Source organism: Gossypium hirsutum, chromosome D07 (genome assembly GCF_007990345.1).
Source record: "Gossypium hirsutum isolate 1008001.06 chromosome D07, Gossypium_hirsutum_v2.1, whole genome shotgun sequence".
Classification (NCBI taxonomy): Eukaryota; Viridiplantae; Streptophyta; class Magnoliopsida; order Malvales; family Malvaceae; genus Gossypium; species Gossypium hirsutum.
In genome coordinates this window covers 6,415,812-6,438,438 of record NC_053443.1, presented here as the reverse complement: position 1 = coordinate 6,438,438, position 22,627 = coordinate 6,415,812, and the positions used below count along the sequence as shown (strand labels likewise).

General features: G+C 29.8%; 3 protein-coding genes across 5 annotated transcripts; all 3 read right to left on the bottom strand.

The window, feature by feature from the left end:
• Positions 1-5,517: 5,517 nt before the first annotated feature.
• LOC121219485 (subtilisin-like protease SBT1.5) lies at positions 5,518-7,707 on the bottom strand. Its single transcript, XM_041097733.1, has one exon. It carries the CDS (start codon positions 7,705-7,707, stop codon positions 5,518-5,520), a length of 2,190 nt encoding a protein of 729 aa, XP_040953667.1.
• A 2,984-nt stretch (positions 7,708-10,691) lies between these two features.
• LOC107941033 (mitochondrial pyruvate carrier 1) lies at positions 10,692-13,881 on the bottom strand. 3 transcript variants are annotated; one of them, XM_041097264.1, is made up of 6 exons: positions 13,514-13,637; positions 12,315-12,437; positions 12,107-12,161; positions 11,883-12,018; positions 11,694-11,771; positions 10,844-10,994 (listed from the first exon to the last, which is right to left on the bottom strand). In XM_041097264.1, exons 2-5 carry the CDS (start codon positions 12,408-12,410, stop codon positions 11,741-11,743), a joined length of 318 nt encoding a protein of 105 aa, XP_040953198.1. In that variant the 5' UTR covers positions 12,411-12,437; positions 13,514-13,637; the 3' UTR covers positions 10,844-10,994; positions 11,694-11,740. The 3 variants fall into 3 exon arrangements, with proteins under 3 accessions (XP_016730034.2, XP_016730035.2, XP_040953198.1); XM_016874545.2 differs by lacking the exon at positions 11,694-11,771 and having other exon boundaries at positions 10,692-10,994; positions 13,514-13,881; XM_016874546.2 differs by lacking the exon at positions 11,694-11,771 and having other exon boundaries at positions 10,692-10,994; positions 13,447-13,631.
• Positions 13,882-17,492: 3,611 nt separating this feature from the next.
• LOC121219322 (O-fucosyltransferase 37) lies at positions 17,493-20,784 on the bottom strand. The gene is made up of 5 exons (XM_041097263.1): positions 19,929-20,784; positions 19,636-19,804; positions 19,465-19,554; positions 18,683-18,966; positions 17,493-18,087 (listed from the first exon to the last, which is right to left on the bottom strand). The coding sequence occupies exons 1-5, from the start codon at positions 20,654-20,656 to the stop codon at positions 17,601-17,603; spliced, it is 1,758 nt and encodes a 585-aa protein (XP_040953197.1). The 5' UTR covers positions 20,657-20,784; the 3' UTR covers positions 17,493-17,600.
• Between the last annotated feature and the right edge of the window lie 1,843 nt (positions 20,785-22,627).

Sequence of the window (22,627 nt, the reverse complement as noted above, 5' to 3'; positions counted from 1 at the left end):
TATAATTTTAAGGTTTATCTCATATATACATAATATTTTATTATCATAACGTGAGTGTGATGTAATTTAATATTTATAACATTGGGTTCTATTTAATGCGTTCGGTTCAAAAAAAAAGATAATTTAATCTTTTTAAAATAATAAAAAGTTAATTGGTAATTGACAAATTATGACGTCTAATCAAAATGGATGAAAAGTTATGAATTTAATAAGTTGTAAATTATTGGATAAACTATAAAAATAGATACTTTTGTTTGACCCAGTTTACATTTTAGTCATTTATGTTTGAAATATTACGTTTGTCACTTACGTTATCGTTTTGTTACAAAGTAGTCACTCTGTCGTCAAGCTCCATTACCTCCCTAATCATACGTGGCAATCCAAATGAATTTAAATGTCAACTTGGATTTCCAATTGGGATAAAAATAGCTTTTTCAGTCAACATGGAAAAGAAAAATGAGACGCACGATTTTTCTTTTTCCAATTCAAGGTGTAATTAATTAAATTTATTAAATTTAAAAACCTATTCTCGTCCCAGTTGGACATCCAAGATGACATTTAAAGCCCATTTGGACTGTTATCTAGGATTGCTGGTAGGGAGATAATGGAGTTTAACGATAAAGTGATCATTTCATAATAAAACAATAACATAAGTGATTAAAGCGTAATATTTTAAATATAAATAATTAAAATATAATTTGAAGCAAACAAAGTAATTACTTTATAGTTTATCTTAAATTATTTATGAATATCAACTTTTCTTATCGTGTTTTCGATTTTTGCCAATGTCTTAAATAACATCACCCTAAATTTACTCAAAATATATATTTTTTAATTGATGGTGCCAATATATCATATAAAAGAAAAGCTGATTTTGATTAAGCTGATGAAAGAGGAGAAATGTCTTGGTAAAAACCAAGACCAGACCAATATTGCTTCTGCCCGTTGTTATTTCTTATTCCTAAAAGAAGTGAAATTACCCATTTGATACACTCCACTTATTGGGAAGGCACATATCTACGACTTTTATCATATTTTAATTAGGGTAAATTACTAAAATAATTATTTTTTTTGTTTAAGGTTATATTTTAGTCGTTTATGTTTAAAATATTACGTTTTAGTCACTTACATTATCGTGTTGTAACATTTTAGTCACCAAGTATTAATTGTCGTTAACAGTGTAACAATAAGTTGATGTGGCACGTTAAATCATCATTTCAAACGAACATTTTAGATTAAATTATATAATTGATCCCTATATTTTTTTATTTTGAACAATTTCTTTTTTATGTTCTTTAAACTCTTTTTTTTCATTCTCTTTTCTTTCTCCTTTTATTTTCCTCTAATATCTATTTATTTTAACTTAGTTTTTCTATATTTTCTATTTGTTAAAATTAGTCCTTATACTCTTTTTTTGAACAATTTAATTTTTTTTATTTTTCTTTTCTTCTTCCAATTTATTTTTCTCTTTTCTCGTATTCTTCACAGCAAAAACATAATCTCTGCCCACTAAATAAAACCAAGTCATTGTTTCTTTCACATGATTCCTAAATTGAATTTCACTCAAACTCAAATATCAATTATTATTAATCAAATCTCGATTTGGATAAAACCTAATTTTGAAACTAAAATTAGATCTAACTAATCGATATAAAAAACCTTATCATTAATTAAATCTAAACATAAATTAAATTATTTATATTCAAAACAATTTTTTTCTATTTCCAAACCTTTACAGAAACGTGTAGATTATTCATATCTTTTTATTTTATTTTTCGAGGAATAAAATTGATCTAAACTTTCTTGGATATTCCCAAGCAAGCTTGATTGCAAGCCGAGCATAGATGAACCGAAGAGAGAAAGGTAGTATGGACCCAAACTGGTTTGGGTAAAGTTAAAAGTAAGTTTCGTATGGTGGTTGTTTTAGTCATTGAGAGTGTAGAGCTCGTTTGAAGAATCTATGAAACAATGTAATTTCGAGAGGGCGAGAATTTTGTAGGTAAGATAGATAAGGTGGTTGTGGGGGTTGGTTAAGAGACAAAGGGACGGGCTCGAGAAACTTTGTTGAGGGTGGATTGTCATAAGTCACGACTGACAAGGTCTTCAAGTGAGACAAGTTTGTGGACAAGGTAATTGAAATATCCAAATTGATTTGTTAAAGTGATGATGGACAATGAGAGTTTGTAATTGTGGGGGTGAGAATATATGAAACAAGTTTTATTTTGATTTAAACTTTTGTATTTTTTTCATAAACATAAAAAAAGATTTAACAAATGTAAAATATAGAAAAAAAAATATGTTAAAAGAGACGGAGAAGGGAGGAAAATAGATGAAAAAGCAAAGATAATGGAAAATAAAGAAAAAAAAGAAAGTTAAAAGAATATAAAAGAAAAAAAATTAAATTGCTCAAAACCAAAAAAACATGGAGATAAATTGCATAATTTAACTTAAAATTTTTGTTTGAAATGATGATTTAACGTGTGATGTTAGTTTACTATTACACTGTTTACGAAAATTAACAGCTCAATAACTAAAATATTATAATACATTAACATAAGTGATTAAAATATAATATTTTAAACATGAATAATTAAAATGTAATATGTGCACTTAAGAAGAAAAAACAAAAGAAAGCTTTGGAATCTGCGCCTTACACTACACATGAATCAAACCCAGCTTTTTTATTTATTTATCAAAACCAGATTTTTTCTTATTTAATTAAGGGTGACCCCAGGTCCCCAACACATTCCCAATTTTAAAAATATATTATTTAAATAAAAATTTTAAAGTGGCGCGGCTCTAAAAAATACTATAAATTGTATTTTCGTAAATAATTTATATTATTCTCGTAATTAAAATTTTTATATTATTATGATAAAAACTCTCAAATTTCTTTCACTCAAAAGCATAATATCAAATTGGAATAAAATATAGTGAAAGTTTTCAAATTTAACTTAAAATGTAACGGTAAATTTGCAAACTAACCCTTTTACATTGAAACTTATCTCTAAAATTTGATTTTTGATTGAATTTTACTATTCAATTTAATTTAAAAATATTTTCGAGAAATTTTTAATTAAAAATAATATTATAATTTAAAACCTAAAAATAATTAATTAATATGTTATCAACAATAAAAAATATATTTATAAAAAGTAAACTTAATTTTTTTTCATTTTTTTATTTTCAAGTCATTTTTATTAAATAAAATATATATGTTAATTATTATATTTTAATATTTATGAATTTATTTATTATTAACTATTAAAATAAAATATTTGAAAAAAAATTCTTGTCAAATTTTATTTTCAAATCATCAAAATCAATATTAATGGCAAAATTTAGTAAATTTCAAAGTTTTCAATGACATAAAAGTTGTGTAGTAAATTTAATCATATTTTCAATGTATAATGACAATTATTAATCAAAATAAAATATAATGAGAAATTTCAACAGTCACTAATAGTATGGTGGGAAATTTTCATTTTAATCTAAATATATAATTTTTATCAAATACAAATACTATGTTAAATAAAAATCATACAATACTATATTAAAAAAAAACCAAATTAAAGTATCAAATGATATTTTTTTTAGGGTAAACTACCAAAATAGTCACTTATGTTTGAAATGATACGTTTTAATCACTTACGTTATAATGTTGCAACATTTTAGTCGCTGAGCGTTAATTGTCGTTAACGGTGTAACGGACTAATGGTGGCACGTTAGTCATCATTTCAAACAAAAAATTTAGATTAAATTATCTAATTGGTCCCTATATATTTTTTTGTTTTGAGCAATTTTTTTATGTTATTTGAACTTTCCTTTTTTTTTTCTTTATTTTCCATTATCTTCCCATTCTCCCTCTGTTTTTCTATCTTTTTCATTTATTTTAACGTAGTTTTTCTATGTTTTCCATTTGTTAAAACTAGCCCTTTTATTTTTTTTGAACAATTTAAATTGGGAAGATCAATCAAACAGAGGGAGAAGTAGAAGATAATGGAAAATAAAGAAAAAAAGAAAAGTTAAAAGAACATAAAAGAAAAAAATTAAATTTCTCAAAATGAAAAAAAATATAAGGACCAATTGTATAATTTAACATAAATTTTTTGTTTGAAATGATGATTTAATGTGCCACGTTAGCTTACCATTATACCATTAACTGTAATTAATAGCTTAATGACTAAAATGTGACAACACAATAATATAAATGACTAAAATATAACATTTTAAATATAAATAACTAAAATATAATTTGAGGTAAATAAAATTAACTATTAAATTTAATAGTTTATCGTTGGTAAGAAAACGTTTGGTAGACGGAGCATTAACTTTCCATCGATAAATAATAATGGAGAATGGCTGCCGGCCAACCTAATGTCTCATTGTCTTTTTTTCAAATGTAGAATGTGGATAAATGAATGTGATTATTTAGATTTATGGGTTGAGTGGGGTCAACTTGATTTAGAATTTTAAATTTATTTTTTGAATTTGAGTTTGATTCATTTTAAAAAATAAGTTAAAAATTTTATTCAAACTCGATTTATAATAAAAATGTTAAACTTGAGTTCGACTCGATTTTATTGTAGTAAAATAATTTTAAATTAATTTTTATATAAAAATAAATTTAAAAATATAATATATCAAATACACTTAAAAATATTAAAATAAATATTTTCATATAATTTGTGGTAGTAAAAAATTTGTATCACCCAACTTTTGCGTTAGCAATTTCTTTTACTAATTTTTGCTAGACTCCCTAGGAATTTAATCAATATTATATTTATTTTACTTTTTTAGGCCATACACATTACTAGATTTAAACATCATTTTTAAAATTTTGGGTAAATTATAGTAGTAATCACCTAATAATGAAAAGTTATAAAATGATCCTTCCATTATCTTTTTTTTTTTGGTCACTCAGCTATGAAAAGCTACAAATTGATCATTCAACTATGTAATTTTGTTTTTTTGTTACCTAACTATTTTGAACTTTTAGGTGTTTTGATTTTGTACGTTAGCCAATTAGTGACCAAAAAAGAAAAAATTGAATAGTTAGGTGGCTATTTTATAACTTTTCATAATTGGGTGACCGAAACAAAAACAAACATAGTTAGGTGATCATATTGTAACTTTTCATATGTAGGTGACAAAAAAAACATAATTAGACTATTAGTAATGTAATTTACCCTAAAATTTTCTAAAACCAAACATAGCATTAGACTTATCTCATAGGCTAATTTACCCTAAAGTTTTCTAAGATCATTTAAAAATGAAAAGCTTGGAATCAAAAGTTCACCTCCACGTTCAAAATAATCAATTTTAGAAAAGTAATGCATAATGTCAAATAATACTTCAAGTTTTCTTGTTCAAACAAAATTAGGAAATTGAAAACATAATTTGTCTTCTACCAAGAACATTACTTCCACATGAATTTATGACTGGCTGATCTATCTTAAGGCTTAAAGCTTCATGATAAACAATCACATCTTATTATTATTATGCTAAGAATGTATGTTAGGTGTTTAGGACCACCACAGGACTTGCAACGACGTGGCTATTCTGATCAACCCACTTTAGATAACCATAGGCCACCGGAGGAGCTTTTCCATCCATTTGCACACTCACAACAAACTTTTTCTTTTGATATTTATTTGTGAAGGTTAGAGTGGTAGGCTCTACTTTAATCGTCATCCCATGAGTTGCTTCTACAGTCGCCTGGTAAACTGATTGGTCATCTCCCACGTTTGTCACAACTCTGGTAAAGTTCTTTACATTTGGAGCGCTGGCATTTTTGCTAAACATGGCAACGAAAGATGGGTAGTTTATGTCAGTTCCGTCTTGGTTGCAAGTCCATTGGCTTTGTCTAAGAATAGCTCTCATCTCAGCATCATCATAGCCTAGGCCACATAAGAAATCAACATAACCTTGCCAATCTATATCATATATGAGTCCAGGATCCATTGCTTTGTTCGGATTGATATGACCTGCCCCATAATCTAGAGGTGTTCCGGGTAGGTTAGTGTATTGGTTTGTCAAAGTAGTTCTATTGTTGTCAATGGTGTTTGCTGTGGTCATCAAGGCTGATCGGATAGCTGCTGGGCTCCATTCAGGGTGAATAGCTTTTAGCAAAGCTGTCACTCCAGCAGCATGAGGTGCTGCCATTGATGTGCCTGATAATAATGCGTAATCTGTAGCTACTCCATAGTTGCCCATTCCTTCAATTGGAATTAATGGTGGGAATGCTGCTAACACTTGGACCCCTGGAGCAATTATATCTGGCTTTAGAATGTTTGGGTTAATGGGGTCTGGTCCTCTCGAAGAGAAATCAGCCACTTGTGGTGCCGGCTTTGTGCCAAAACTTGTAAGCACGAATCTCATGAATTTTACTCTTGCCTCTTCAGCTGCCTCTGTAACATACTTTTTTATCAAAGCACCAGAAGAGGATGGTAAAATAAGGCTTGGGATGCTGAGTCCATCAATTCCAAAACGGGACCAATCAACATCTGTAACAAGTATTCCTGCAATTGCATTAACTCTTGCTAGCTCTTCCGCTTGATAAAAAATGTTACTAGTGTTATTGCTATAACAGATGACCACCTTTCCGAAGACTTCACTCTCTTTCAATGCTCCATTACTGCATAATGCTTTGTCAGAATCACCTTTTCCATAATACAAAGGTGTATCTATAACTACAACACGTTCTGGGAACTCTGATTTTCCTTCAAATATTAGGTCATTCCCTAAAGTCACTGTTGCAGTGAAACTTCGATCAAGTGTCCCAGCCCCAACTGTGGTAATCCATGGTGCTGCATTGTGTGTACTGTAAGGTGCTCCATCATTCCCAGCAGCGCAAACAACAGCAATCCCCTTCCCTATTGCTGAAAGAGAAGCAATGGCTATGACATCTTGGAAATAAGGTGTTTGTTCAAAACCTATAGATAGTGACATGATGTCAACACCATCTACAATCGCTTGATCCATAGCAGCAAGAACATCACTTTCAGCAATAAATCCATCAGACGTTACTTTGTACATGGCAACATGTGCACCTGGTGCAATCCCCTGAGCTACCCCTTTTGCATATCCGAATTGACTTGCACCTGGTACATGGTTACCCGCGGCGGTTGACGATGTGTGTGTTCCATGTCCGAAGACGTCTCGTGGTGAATCATCTGGTGAGCTTGATTTACCAGCAGCTTGATTCCCTTTCATAAATACTTGTGCACCAATGAGTTTTCTATTGCAAGGAAAAGGATTAGTTGTACTATTCTGGCACTTGCCCTTCCACCTTGTAGGAATTGGCGGCATTCCTTTCTCGTTGAAACTTTCACTCTCAGGCCAAACGCCTGTATCAATCAATCCTATTATCACACCTTCACCATATGATGATGCATTCCACAACCCAGAAGAATGCCTTAATCCCATAAACTGAGGGGAGTGTGTAGTGAACAATTTGCCAAATTTCTCCTCGTGTATAGCAATATGAGCCGGAGATTTCCTGATTTTTGATGCTTGAGATGGTGTGAGCCTAGCACTGAAGCCATGCATGACATGATTGTACGAGTAAAGCAACATCTCTTTGTCTGACTTTGACAACGATCGCAGGATGGCTCGGTGCCAAGTCTCATGGGTCAAGAAAGATGAAGGTTTAAGCGAATGATCTATATGGACTATGTATGTCTTGTATTCTTCATGTTCTGGCATTGCATTATCGATTCCAAGCAACAAAACCAACAAAAAAGACACAATCAAGGAGTGATTGCATATACTCATCTTTCTAGTCTAGCAGATGGGCTAATAGCTAGACTAGGAAGATATATGTGTTTGATAATGGACTATCACTCCCCCTCAGACACACATATATATCTATGTATTGCAGATCACTAAATCCAATTTGGTTTTGGCTCCATCTTCAATCTTTTATGTGTTGATTTCTCCCAAGTTTTGTTCATCAAGATTGACTTCAACCTTGTACGAGGCCGGCATTTAAACAATGTTACATATATATATTAGTGATGTTGATATCTTTGCCTTTATTGACGATATTATCAAACCTCTTTGCCTTTAAACAATTATGGAGAAACCCGCCAGCCCCAATGAATGAACTGTTTGCTTTGAGAAGTATTCAAAAGGCAATGGAAGATTGAGTTGTCGACATGAACGCGTGCTTGTTAATATCGTGGTTTTTTTTATGTTAGAAATTGACATCAATGCATATTTTTAGGGCTAATATTATTTTATAAAAGACAATCTCTCTATTATATTCATTCGTTATGAGGAGATTAGTCAATGAAAGTGTTATTTTTCCTTTTACAATTAACAAGTATAAGCTTATCATTTTTTTTATTGTTCAAACCGAGTCGTTTAGATGTCATACGAAATTGATAGAAATATATACAATACGAATGTTAAGGTTTAGCAACAACCGGTTTATGTATGTTTTCCTTTTAATACAGGCAATGTTTATAAGTTTAAAATGCTCTTAACAAAAAAATATCAAAATTTCAATTAACCCTATCGATTTAATTCGCACTCAATTAAATTTTTATGGTTAACCTAAAAAATTAATTAAATTCATCTGTTAATGGAAGTCACCTTTGACTGCATTAATCATTAACATTAGTTGATTTAACACACGAACATATGAGAAAGTAAGAGAGTCAGCATAATTATAATGTTTTTATCAAATTTCTACTTTTTAATATTTTATAAATTTCTTATTTTTATTAAATTTAAATATTATTATAATGACTTGTAATTTTTTTATAATTTTTATAATTCTTAATAATTTTTATAAATTTTATTAAAATGAATGATTAAATTTGTGATTACCATGTACCATCATCTCATATGTCTCATTTGTCATGTTAGCTTATTTTAACCATTAATGTAGTTGAATACAATTTTCGTTAACGGAGGTGTTTAATTATTATTTTTAGGTCAATGGTAGAGGCTCAACTGGACATTAATATTGATGTTTGACCCATTGAGTCACTATTAAAAGTACTCATGGACCAAGTCGAAATCATTTATGTTATTAGCGCAATACATAGTTGAATAAGTCTGGCCCGACCAAAAATATGAATATCAAACCCTTTCCACTAGTCCATATTCTTTAAAATAAAAATAACTTTATTTTTATTTAATATTTAATAGTTATATATATATTTATTTCTTTTACTCCCATTATTTTTTAATTTAATTTTTTATACATAACGTAATTTTTTAAATATTTATATTATAATTTAGTATATATTATTTTAATGAATATATTTGAAAGGTCCTATTATAAAGATCTGATAAATTAGTCCTTTTACTATTAAATGGATTAATTTAGTCATTGTACTATTAAAAAGAATAAAATAAAACTAAGTTAGAATAGAGTTACCATTTACCGTATAAAAAATATCATTTATTGCTTAATAAAATTAATAAAGTTAAAAAATTTTATGGTTCTGTAAACAAAATATTTTGTTTAAAATTAATCGATAATTAAAAAAATATTTTTTAAAATATAAATATTAAACTTAGACTTATTTAAATTTCTTTTAATAATACAATCACTAAATTTATCCGGGCCTTCAACAACTCTTGTCACGGCAAAACACCCTATGTAAAATAATTGTCTGCAATCTTAATTTGATTCCTTTAATTCCCACTCAAGGCAAATTAAGTGATTGGCTTTCTTTTCTTCTTCGGATACAAAGAATAAATCAAATATTAATTAGCTTTATTAAGTTTTCTTTGGAATTTTATTCAGATTAACCAAGGATATTTAAACCAAACCGAACTAAATCAAACCAACTGATCAGACCAATTAGATAGTAAATCAATTAAATTATCAATTCGAAAAATGACTTTGAATCAATTAAACTAAAAATCAATACAAACCAATTAAACCAACTAAAAAATCAATTAAACCTATTTTTTTATTTTTAATAATTTTCTAATGATATGACTGATTCAATCCGGATTTTAAAAACATTGGGATTAACCATTCACATTGAAGCGATCCTTGATTCCTTGAGCAAACAATCGTCTTCATGTTTAGCACTATTTTAGTTTTTGGCCAAAATCCTTACAACTAGGAAAAACCTATTAGATTCATACTTGCATTCAAAGTGGAAAATCCTAAAGCATCTAGGCTCAAATAGATTATTTTAAGGTTTGCATTTTGCCCATTGCACTAGGTTAAAAAAATTTATGATATTAGATATGGCATTTACCATTTTGACCATTTAAGAATGAGGTAACCATATTCCCATACTGATTGTGGCTGCTAATTTTCACTGCCATTTCTCTTATATGCAGTAGTAAGTCCGAACTAAAACAGCCTACAAAAAGAAAGAAATCATCTAAAGCAAACAGGGGTAGCAAAAAGAAGGCACCAAAAGAATAGGAGGCAAGTATGAAGTTAAAATCCGAAATAAGAAGCAAAAGTGTAGAATATGCAAGGCTTTCACAACCGAACTACTGATTGTCAAACCGATCAGACCACAGGTTCTCATTTCAACTGGTTTGTCTAGTTTAATTCAATAATATTAAAAAAATTCTTAAAATTTTAAAAAATAGAAAATCGAAATGCTTTGAATTTCAACATGAAATTGTGCTACCCGGAAAGTATCACTAGGATGATGCATCACATATAAGACTTTCAATATACCTCATTGCACATTATACAATTATGGTCAGCTAAATCAAGAAAAAGTTTATTGAATCAACATTGATTGTAGAATTCTAAGCTGTTTTACCACTCATGCATAATAAGAAAGGCGGCCGATCATGATTCCACTTAACAGTAATCGGCTTACTATGTGCTTAAGCTTCGGCCAGATGAAGGTAGAATTAAATCAGTTTCTTTATAAAGTAAAGCTCAGAATAGATTCTTACAGGGATCACAAGAAAATAGCAGAATCTCAAAATGGAAAGAAAAGCAGGAAAAAAGGGTACTTTACTGAGATGAGGCTTCCTCTTTCTTCTCAGACAAATACCTAGAGAACATTGGAAAAATTACATTAGATATACTGAAACTTGCCTTTCACCACTACAAACAAATATTATTCTCTTATACGGCAGAATTTATGAAATACGTTTACAGTAATTTATAAATATAAGATTAAAATATGCCATAAGTCACAGTACTCTTCATAAATTTGAAATTTAGTCCTGTACATAGGAATTTAGTTCTACTTTCAGATTTCAAAATTCAGGCCCAACTGTTAACATTGTTAAAATTATTTTGTTAAATTCAAGTTCATTACGTCATTTCTTTAGTTACATGAATGCCAAGTGAGTATTTTTTTTTATTTCAAAATATCCCATTAACAAATTTAACAAAAAAATTTCAACAATATTAACAATTGGACCTGAATTTTGATATCTGAGAAGTAGAGGGACTAAATTCTAAATTTGTGAAGAATACTGAGACTTATGGCATATTTTAACCTATATATACTTAACATACTTCTCTAAATTCAAATAAAGCAAAAACCAAATGCCTTTCCCCTATAGTAGCAAATTTACACAGTTGCAAGCACATGCATATTATCCCAATTATTTGTTTATTAAGAGAACGTAAGCATTATCTTCAATACTTCATATCAGAAATTTTACTTCGACATTAACAAGCTAAATAAATCCTGCTCTTGAAATTATCTGAAAGTAAGGTTAGTATATGATTTGGTCATAACCTTGAATATGTGTGCAAATTATGGGAGAAACTCTCCCACAAGCATTTCTAAAGATGGCAAGCAGCAATCGATATAAAACTGAGGAAGGACAACATAGTTGGGTAAAACAAGATTGGAAAACACAATGGTTATTGCATAGAAAAGATATCAGCTCAACGCGAACTACATGTATACAAACACCATACTTACCCCTGAGCTCTAGCCCAACGTGAAAGTTGATAGAGCTGTACTGTCTCATTTGAAGCATGGCATGCCAACAGAAGATAGTTTCGTGGCTGTACCATCCATGCAAACCTCATGAACAATGCTGAATAGACACACATTGCTGCAAGACCAGAAATGAAGAAAAAAAATTAGAAACTTGCGTACCAAAGGAAATACAAAGCTTTTTCAAACCATCTTTTATTTTTAACCTGAAGTCATGTTGCCAGAAATCATTTCTGGGGGCTTATTCATGTCCACCAGTCCCTAACACAATAACCAATAATGTTCAAACATGAGTCATAAAGCACAAAGTTGTATCTTTCTTAGATGCAGCACAATTTTGCCCAAAGGGTGAATAACTTAACATATTAAAAACCTATATTTGTATAATCTTAAGTTGTTGGTAATTAAGCATACAGCAAGAACAAATCCCCAATTGGCAACAGGTCCCCAAAAGTGAGTTGTTTTTGGACCAACTGGACTGTTCAAGAATGCTCGGAAGGAAGAAGCCATCTGTGACAAATTCTGCTGAGAGTAGCTCTGCAATGGTATAGAACTTAGAAGTCAGATAGGAACTATTACAAATTATCAAATTTCAAAAACAACAAAAGTTCAGCTGCAGAATCAGCAGGTTACAATAATCATTTGAAAGTACTGCCACGCATATCACTCTAGAAGTTGGGATAAGTTTTTAAACCATCCTCCCAAACAACAAAAATGCCACCTCCTGAACAATATATTTTACTTATGAAAAGTCAAATTCTACATATCATTTAAGACTCTTCTTAGTTAAATGATACTACATAAGCACAAAGCTTCGCCACAAGGTCTAAGCCATTAACCCATTCAGTTGGTGTAACCATCATATATGAATAAAACCTATTCAAAAACCCATAAATTAATAGTTAAGCTTCCTGGTTCTTTATAAACATCAGGTTTTTAACAGGTAGGCTAGAGAGTGGAATTGGGCAATTGTACAATCACGAAGAACTAGCTAATTACCGATAAATCTAAGTGGAAATCTTTATGCTTAAGTTAAGACCCCAAATCTCAACCTAGCAAATGATAAACAACCAATCAGATTAAAACGCAGTCCCTCTCGCCCTCTCTATCATATAATACTTCTAATTTGCAAAAACTGGAGAGTTTATTAGAAAAGAAAGCAAACACCTCCGGTTTCTAATATTAACAGAAACCAGAAACATGGTGAAAATATCAGTCATATGTAGATAAAAATCTTGTTAGGGAACTTGTCAACAAATCCCTTATAAAAACATATGAAGTTCTTATTCAATCAAAATCGAAATAATCATAAAGATATAAAATAAGACAAGCAAAGTATATTTCTCAAATGATTTGGATCTAAAAATCCCTAACGCACCGAATCAGCGAATACGAACTCAGAAAAAGAAAGAAAAAAGATAGCAATTCATTGCAACTCATCGCGAAGCGTCAAAGACTCAAAATTTAAGAGAAAATCAATATAAAAAAATTCTCATAATTAAAAGAAACTGGATCGAAAAGCAAGTAAAAATTTTCAGCTAATTACAGATCAGGCGCCGACGATGAAGATGATAGATGTGTGTATGAACGGGATTTTTAAGTAAAGTCGGTACCTTGACGGAAAAAATGATATCGCCGGAGAAGTGAAAGACGGCCGGCGGTTAAAAGGGATGAAGATGGAATAATATTTTTTGGTAGGAGAGAATGTTGGGAGTAATTTAATTATTGGTAGTTATATTAAGCCATTGGAGTGGATTTCTTTATATTAAGAATTTATTGTATTTAGTTATTTTTATTAAAAAATAAATAAATTATTTTTTATATTTTAGAAAAAATAAAATATTTTTTATTAAACTAGCAGTTTTGGTATGTTTTTAATTGATGAAAATTTTAATTGAAATTATTAATTTGTTCTTTGATGTTAGGTACATGGACTAATTTGTTTGTTTTTTTAGTAGAAATGATAACATGTAATTTGATTCTTAATATAAGAGTTTTCGTGATACTTTTATACTTTGTGTCTCTAGCCAACCAGCACAACTCAATTGAGAAATTATTAAAATATCTTTTCACATACATAATAACAAATATTAATACGATTGTACTTTTTGCCTTTTCATATTTTTAATAAAATAAAATAATTTAACTAGAGTTTTAAAATTTTAAGTTAACAATTTCAACCAAAGCTTTAATTAATTTTAATATAAAATTTTTATAAATATTTTTTACATAGATTTTTCTTATCCATATTATGGGTGTGTTATAAACTAGTTATATTAGGGGTAGATTGAATTTGTGTCACCCTTCAACCGTGTCTCAACTCAATCAAAAAATATTAAAAGTCCATTCATAAAGTAACAAATGTTATATTGAGAACATTTATGCCTTTTTGTATTTAATAAATTTAGAAAAATAAATTTACATATTGAAAATTAGAAATTCCATCACACATGAGTGTGTGTAGAAACCACAAATATAGAACTCAAATATGTGTTTAAAAATAACATACAATAAATAATGAAATATGTGGCTTGAAACTAATTAATAATAACACGTGATATATGTACGATATTAAGATTAAAAAAATAGATTAAATTGTTTATAAGTTGGTGTCGAGTTAACTTGTGACACTGACTCAATCAAATACATTATTAATATTAGAAATCCCATCACATGTGTATGCGTATGGAAACCACATATTTCGAACACAAATGCATGTTTAAAAATAACATACAATAAATAATAAAATGTATAGTTTAAAACTAATTAATAATAACACATGAAATATATACGATAACAAAATAAAGAGCGCATAATATAATTAAAATGTATAAAAATATAAAAGTAAAGCTTTAGTTGAGTAGTACTAGTAAATTAAAAGTTTTACCAATGCAATTGGTTTGAGTTCAAATCTCATCATATGCATATTTTTATTCATTTCTTAAATAAAAAGATCAAAGTATGTTTATTTTAATTACGGAGGGTGTTTCTGTAATTTTCCTATCCAGTTGAGGAGACACCAACTGAGTCAGACAATTAAATAATAATATAGATATACAATTGATGGAAGTAATGAATTTTACATAATATAATTAAAATATATAAAATTATTAAAGTAAAACTTTAGTTGAGTGGTAAATTAAAGGTTTTACCAATGTAGTTGGTTTGAGTTCAAAGCCTATCATATGCATGTTTTTATTGATTTTTTTAAATAAAAAGACTAAAGTATTCTCAAATAATATAACATATTTAAGGACATTTTCATAATTTTCTTAACCGAATCGGTGATCCAGTTGAATGTGACACCAACTTAGTCAAAAGCTTAAATAATAAGATTTGAATCATGATGTAATCCTCATGTTTTTGTCTTTCTTATAAAAAAAATATGGGATTTGAACTCAAAATTTCATGTTGTTCACTACATTATCTTTGCTATTTCAACTAAAATTAAATTTAGTTTTTATATCAAAATTTTCATAAAATTATCATAAGGAAGGGTAGAGCTAGGGGGCTGGCAGGGGCTCCAGTCCTCTCTAAAATAGAAAATTTTAAATTAGTAATGATAAAGTTGCACATTGGCTCCTAAAATGATAAAAAATTGATTTAATCCTTTCAACATTATAAATATATAGACTATTAAAATGGTAAAATTACATTTTTACTATAATAAAAATATATAATTTAACTCTAACCCCTTTAAAAAAATATGATTTCACCCTAATCGTAAATGTGATAAAATTAAATAATCATCAATATAAATTTAATGCATTTTTATTTGAGTTTATAAGTTATAATTCAAAGCAACTAAAATCATGTCAAGCATTCACATTGGTAAGTAACTTCCCACCATTGAAGGATAGTTTGATTCCTTTGAATAACATTATCTAACAAGCATAAGAACCCTTTCAAAAAGTTTCACAACATAGGTATATATATTTTTTATTAAATTTGATTCTCGATTTTGTATTGTTTCTTCTAATCACATTTACTATAAATTTGTTTTAATTTATTACTAAAACCACAACTTAAAATAAATGATTTTGAAATACAAATTATAAAACGAAACAGTCACAAAATGTATCGACATCACGATATCTTCAACCAGACAATCACGTATATTGTCAAAGAAACGGAGGTCTCTACAATCACTATCGTTTGCTTCTCTTTCAATTCGATTTTTTATCCATATATCGAGATTGGGTGTTTTTGATTGAGCCCTACACTTATTATTATCTATTGAACACTTGGATTTTGTTAAACGCCTTTGTTGCCTTGTTGGTGTGGCTTTTTCTAGGTTTATGTCACAAAATGTATCGACTCAAGACCTGTCTGAAAAGTGGGAGGGTTTAGACAAAAATAAAGGCCTGAAAAATAAGTTTAAATTTTTGCTCAAGCTCGGCCCGAATAATAGTACTAAAACCTGAGCCCGACCCGACTCATATTAATTTTTTTATATTATTATTTTTGTATAAAAATAAATTTAAAAAATAAAATACGTACTTCCTTGAAAAATCTAAAGTTTAGGGTCTAATATGAGAACAATTGTCAAGTTCAATATAAAAGATAGTTCAAGCCCTAATGTAAGAATAATTACCTAGTTTAGGCCCCAATATGAAAATAATTACCAAGTTCAAAGATTAACTTGGACAAAAAAAAATTAAGTCCCAATATAGGAGTTACTAAATTCAAGCCCCAAATATTGATTTAACCAATTATTTTATTTATAGTTTGAAGGGTTAAGTTTCTATTTATTTGTCATGGCCCAACCCGCTAGGTTGTGTTGTTAGTACATAATCTGAAATTATTCTTTATAGGTACTTCTAAGCCCTCAAGGTCAAGTAGATACTCACAGGCAAAGGAAGGCATCTACAAAACAGATGACACTTAATCAAGTTACCTTCTATGAGAACTCGATAGACGAAACCATCAAAGACTAGAGAAAATAAGTCACCACAATACTCAGACGTCATGGCAATCACCAGGACACCAAGATATGGCCCAATCCATAGACAAAAAATTATTATTCCGATGGTTTATCCATTTCTACCAAAAAAAAAAAAAAGCCAGAGTCTAGTTTCAAGGACACAACGAGATCTAATAAGTGTATGTAGAGTAGAATCTGAGGAGGGCATGTAAGGCCTTGGACCTTGATCCCTTAAAAATGAAAAATTTTTAATTTAGTTTTTTTATAAATAAAAATATTATAAATTAATATATAGTAAAATTGTACTTTGATCTCTTAAAATGAATTCTTTTTCAATTCAATCCTCTTATAAATAAAGAAATTATAAATTAATGTATAGTAAAATTGCACTTTAACCCCCTAAAAATAAAAAAAATTATATTTAATCCCTTTAAAAATTATGAAATTATAAATTAATACATATAAACTTATATTTTGATATATGAAAAAATTAAATTAAATTCCGGTGTATGAACAATTGTTTAACGGTTATACAATCAACCATCATAATGCAACAAAAAAAACCTAGGCTAGAGCTTCAACCATTATCACTTAAGATCTCCAACCGGAGATCCGAGCAGCCGAAACAAATGTTAAATCGATTAGATATTCGGTTCTCAATTCAAGCCAAAGATATCCGAAAAGGTTGATATAAAATGAGCAAAAGTCAATGTACGTACAAATGTTTACTTCAAAATCAAAACCTATTATATGTACAAATATGAGTGTGTTTTGTTTCAAAAACTACCAGAACCATGTCGACACATACATTCAGGCACTGGATAAGCAATCACATCGTTGTCTCTTTGTTTCTTCCTAGGTTCAGGTTTCATTGATTTATTATGCAATGATCTTATAATGCTACTGAATTCTTCATCAGAAATGGATGAATCTTCAAAGAAAGGCAACATTGTTCTTTTGTTTGGTCTTATGCTTTTTCTATGTCCCATGTACGCACGATGTCCTTGTAAGGCTCGTCCCATGTTTCCGCCATGGGAAGGTATAAAGATGTCGCTGTTAAAGGAGACAATGTAATCAATGGCAGATAGAGCGGAGAAGCTGTTGAGGAAAGGAGAGAGTTCGCCGTCACGAGCCAACATTTCCTTTCGGACCAAGTTTGGGAACACTGCCGCGAGCGGCTCCAATGCTTTGCTGCCACCGAATGGCTCTCTTCCGGCTATGTAAAACCGACCACTTTGGGGCGCTCCTAAAGCCTTCAAAAGCCTACAAATATAGACGTCACTATTTTCAGCAATCTCCGCACTCCATACCCAAAATCTGATGATATTATTATTTGCTGAAGTTCTACTATTAGCCCTCTTCTTTGCAAAGGTTGTGAATTTAATCCCTGTATACTTTTCAAGTTTTCATATTTCAATATTCACCAAACGATGCGTAAAACATATTATCATATCTGTAATATCATGCCAACTTGTTTTTTCCACATATTACTCATTAGGGTAAAGCCAAGAAATTATACTAACTTGTGATTTCCTAAAAACTAAAGGGACTATATAAATATTTTTTTATTTTTAAGAGTTAAAAGTGTAATTTTATCATTATATTAACTTGTGGTTTTTAAAAATTAAAAAGACTATATAAACAATTTTTCATTTTTTAAGGTGCCCAAGGCCACTGCCTGCCCCCTTCCCTCCTCCCATGTTACTAAAAATCTAGTTAATAAATTATTGACAGCCAACCAAATGAATTTATCTGTTATATTAACTATATTACCTTGCCATTTCAAAATAGTGAGACTAATCTATAATTATTGTAAAGTATAAGGACTAATAACAGAATTTTAACCTTATTATATTACCTTGCCATTTCAAAAGCATTTAAGGGGCAAAGGCCGGAGAGGCGACGTTGACTATAGCTCATGCTGACTCTGCCAGTGAGGTACTGAGGCTGAGTTTTCTGAATTTGGGTAATGATTTGGTCGTATTCAGGACCTAAACCAGTACGACATCCGGTTCGAACCCACACATCTTTCTCGAGCCGAAGATGAAGAGAGATATATGGACCTTCAATCCACATTCTTCTTGCTAGCTGGTTCCCAACTTGAAGAATTGGCTTCGAAAATCTCAGTGCATGGAATGCTACCTGAAAAAAAATATACTTAAAAACGATATTAGGAATAATTACAAATCTCGAATGTAATTACAAATCACGTCATACGAGAATAACTTGAATAAATTTTAAAAATTGATAAATTTTGACAAAAAATATTTATTTTTTTAATAATTAAGATTTTTAAACCAAAAAAAAACCTAAATTTTAACTTTTTAAATATATTAATTAAATTTCACAATTTGTCAAAAATATATTTTAACCTAAATAATAATTTAAATATTAAATAAGTGATTTAATACTAAAAATATCAGATGGTACAAATTTAAGTATAAATGTCTAAATTTTATCTTAATTTCATGAAAAATTAAAAAAATAAGTTTAATTCACAGGGTTATCTCGATCATATATAAATTTTTAATTCAACTGATTTAATCCATTAACTTACTTAAAAATGGGTGTGTTTAGTTTTTCGAAAATTTCTACTCTTCGATGATAAATATCCAAATATGAGTGGGATAAACATAGTACCTTACACCTAAGCTTCTGTAAATCAGATGGAAGATTCTTGGAGAGCTTAGAATCTAATCCTTTCAGTACAAGTACCCCTTCCTGATTCAGCTGAAACACACACACAAAATATTAATAATCCAATCGATAATTCATGCATTCATATCGTGTTTATATTATTATTTTTCGTACTTGTTTGAAGAACTTAGCACGGATCCAAAACGGTGAAACACCATAAGGAATTTGAGTTACAATGGTCTGTTTAGCCACCAAATGAGACGATGGCAACGAAGATACAACTCGTACATCTGCTCTTAATGTCTTCTTGAAGTGTTCCACATCAAATATATCTGGAAATTCACTGCAATTCCCCACCATGATTTCATGAAACATCAGTCCCGATATACAATAAAACGAACATGGAAAATTAAAATCAACAGCCTAAATTGCATGTGATTGAAAACCCCGAAAATGAATAGCAAAACCTTTCATCTTCCCATATCATGTTGACCTGCAAAACAGGCAAAACCAAAGCAGCTTCAAGTATTCTTGCAATAACAACAGCATCAATGATTTGATTCTTTTGTTGATTCAATCCCCCAGCAGCAACCACAACCAAGAACCTGTTTTTCTCCTTGGAAATCTTTGCAGATCTTTTACGATACCCAACGGTGGAATCCAAACAAGGACGGTAGCCATTACTATCTGGTTGTTTCCAGAACTCGGTTTCTTCTTCGGACAAGTTACCAGAAACCAAATGAACTGGTAATGGAACCATTGCAGTGCCGCCAACTCTGGGTTGAATCTTGTTGTCGGAGTTTATGCCGGAAAGTAAAGATGTTAAGATGATCTGAGAGTAAGAAGATGGTAAAGGATGGGATGAAATAGGGGATGTTGTTGGGGATATAATGGAACAATGGATTGAATCTTGGGAGCTAGGGAAGAATCTGAAAATGGAGATTCCCAAGAAAGTGAAGGAAAATAAGAAAGAAAGGATGAAAATGGAGAGGGATGGGGATGTTTTCTTGGAAGAAAAAAGGGATGTTAATGGTGGTGAAACGGAGAAGAACTGAGTTAGTGATCTTGGACTCGGTGTTAAACTCATGAATGGGTTCTTGATTATCCTTCCTGATGGTCTTGCCATTATTGAAGATTCTTTTTCCCAGATTTTCCTGCAGTTTCCCGGAGAAATATTAATGAAAGTGAGTAACATGAAGAATCTAAAGTACCCAATGGTGGTTATTGAGTAGCAGAAACAGTTAATCTTCCCGGCAAAAAATACTTGAATATGACAATTTCATCATAACTACTCGTGTAGTTGTTGTATTAATGATAATTAGATGCATTACACTCTATTAGTAATTCAAGTCTCGATTGAGCTATATTTTTATAGGTAAAATTTTATTAAATTAATAGTAAATTTACATTTTAATCACTCATTTAAAATGATTATTCAAAATTTTTTTAAGTTATTGGACTGTTAAAATTGTTATTGTATGATCTTTTCTAGATGCATCGCCTCCACCATTTGAAAGCTCTCCATCTCTTTTTCTACCGTTCAGTTTTTTTTTCTTCATAAAACAGTTTTGAACGTCATGAATCTGTGAACCAAAAGACAAACTACTTTCTTCTTCAACCTTTGACATTGATTGTCAGATCGACTTAGATCTAAGATATGTTCTTTTTCTCATCGATGGGTACTGATCCACCATATCGATCGTCAAATCTTTTCTTGGAGCTTGCTAATCTAACTTTAAAAAAAAAACCTTAATAGTCTAGTGACTTAAATAAAAACTTTTAAATAGTTCTGTGGCCATTTTGTTACTTTTTAAAGTTGAGTGACCAAAACGTAAACTTACTAATAGTTTAGTGACCTTGGGTGTTACTTACGCTAATGATAAATAGATACATCTCTATTAGTAATTGAAGTCTCGATTGAGCTATCAATTTACACTTAAGGTAATTAAACTATTAGTAAATTTACGTTTTGGTCACTCAACTTTAAAATTTTAAAAAATAGTTATTGAATTATTCTAAAGTAAGCTTGAATCTAAAGAATGTTCTTCTACTGGTCATTGGGTACTAATATGTTGTACTACAATCATTAAATCGCCGCTTGGAGTTCTTTAACTGAACTTAAAAAAAATTTAACGACTTAGTGATCGCATTTTGTAGTACAAAAACATAAAATCCCTTAAAAATTTAGCGACATTTTTGTAATTGGCCCTAATTTTAAATTATATTATGCACGCTCGGCCACCATGATTGAATAATTGCATGGTTTAATAGTAAAACTTCTGACTTATCTTTTTCATATAAGATTCATCAGCGAAGTCCCATCAACTTTTTTGCTAGATTTGGATTTTCATCTTACAATATATGTGGTAATGAAAATTATGAAACTTTTGAAATAGTTATAGTATTATACCTTTTTAATACGAAATATTGTTATTTATATAATATAATTTTTTTAAAATAAAATATTTATAGAAAAAAACGATTACAATACTGTTTTGAAAGCAAAATCGAATAGAAAATAAAAAATATTTTTTTAAAATAAAAATTTAGAATTTCAAGAGTTTCAATTCTATGCTATCAATACTTCTCCCCAAAAATTGAAAACATTAAAAGTAAAAATAGTTAAATTTCAGAATTTTTTAAGAACTGATATGATGAAAGATCATCCTTACTAAAGATATTATATTGGAATTAACTCTTTAATTTAATTATTTGAGGGTAAACAATCAATGTGTCATCATCAACTTCACATCAGCAACCATGTGGATGACCCAACGGACCTCTCCTTTATCTTTCAATATATTTATATTCCGTTAACTGTCTAATTTGTTTACTTTTCCCTTCATTAAGAATATACAATGATCTTGAAATGGTAAGCTAGAAGGTTTAGTTAATCATATAATAATACTGTTACACCTCGCTATGTTCACTCCGGCGGTGCAAATAGATCCCCAAGAAGACCCTTACGTGACAATCAATACCTATTCATTAACTTTCACATCAATACTAGGTCCCATTTGAGATGACTTAAAATTTATAGTAACAATACGACACCAAACCACTTGTCTCTGATTCACTAATAGCAACTTAACATGTGTCACCTCAAGACAATGAATGACACATATAAGACTCGAGGCCCAAGGATCCCATTTGAGCCATGACACCA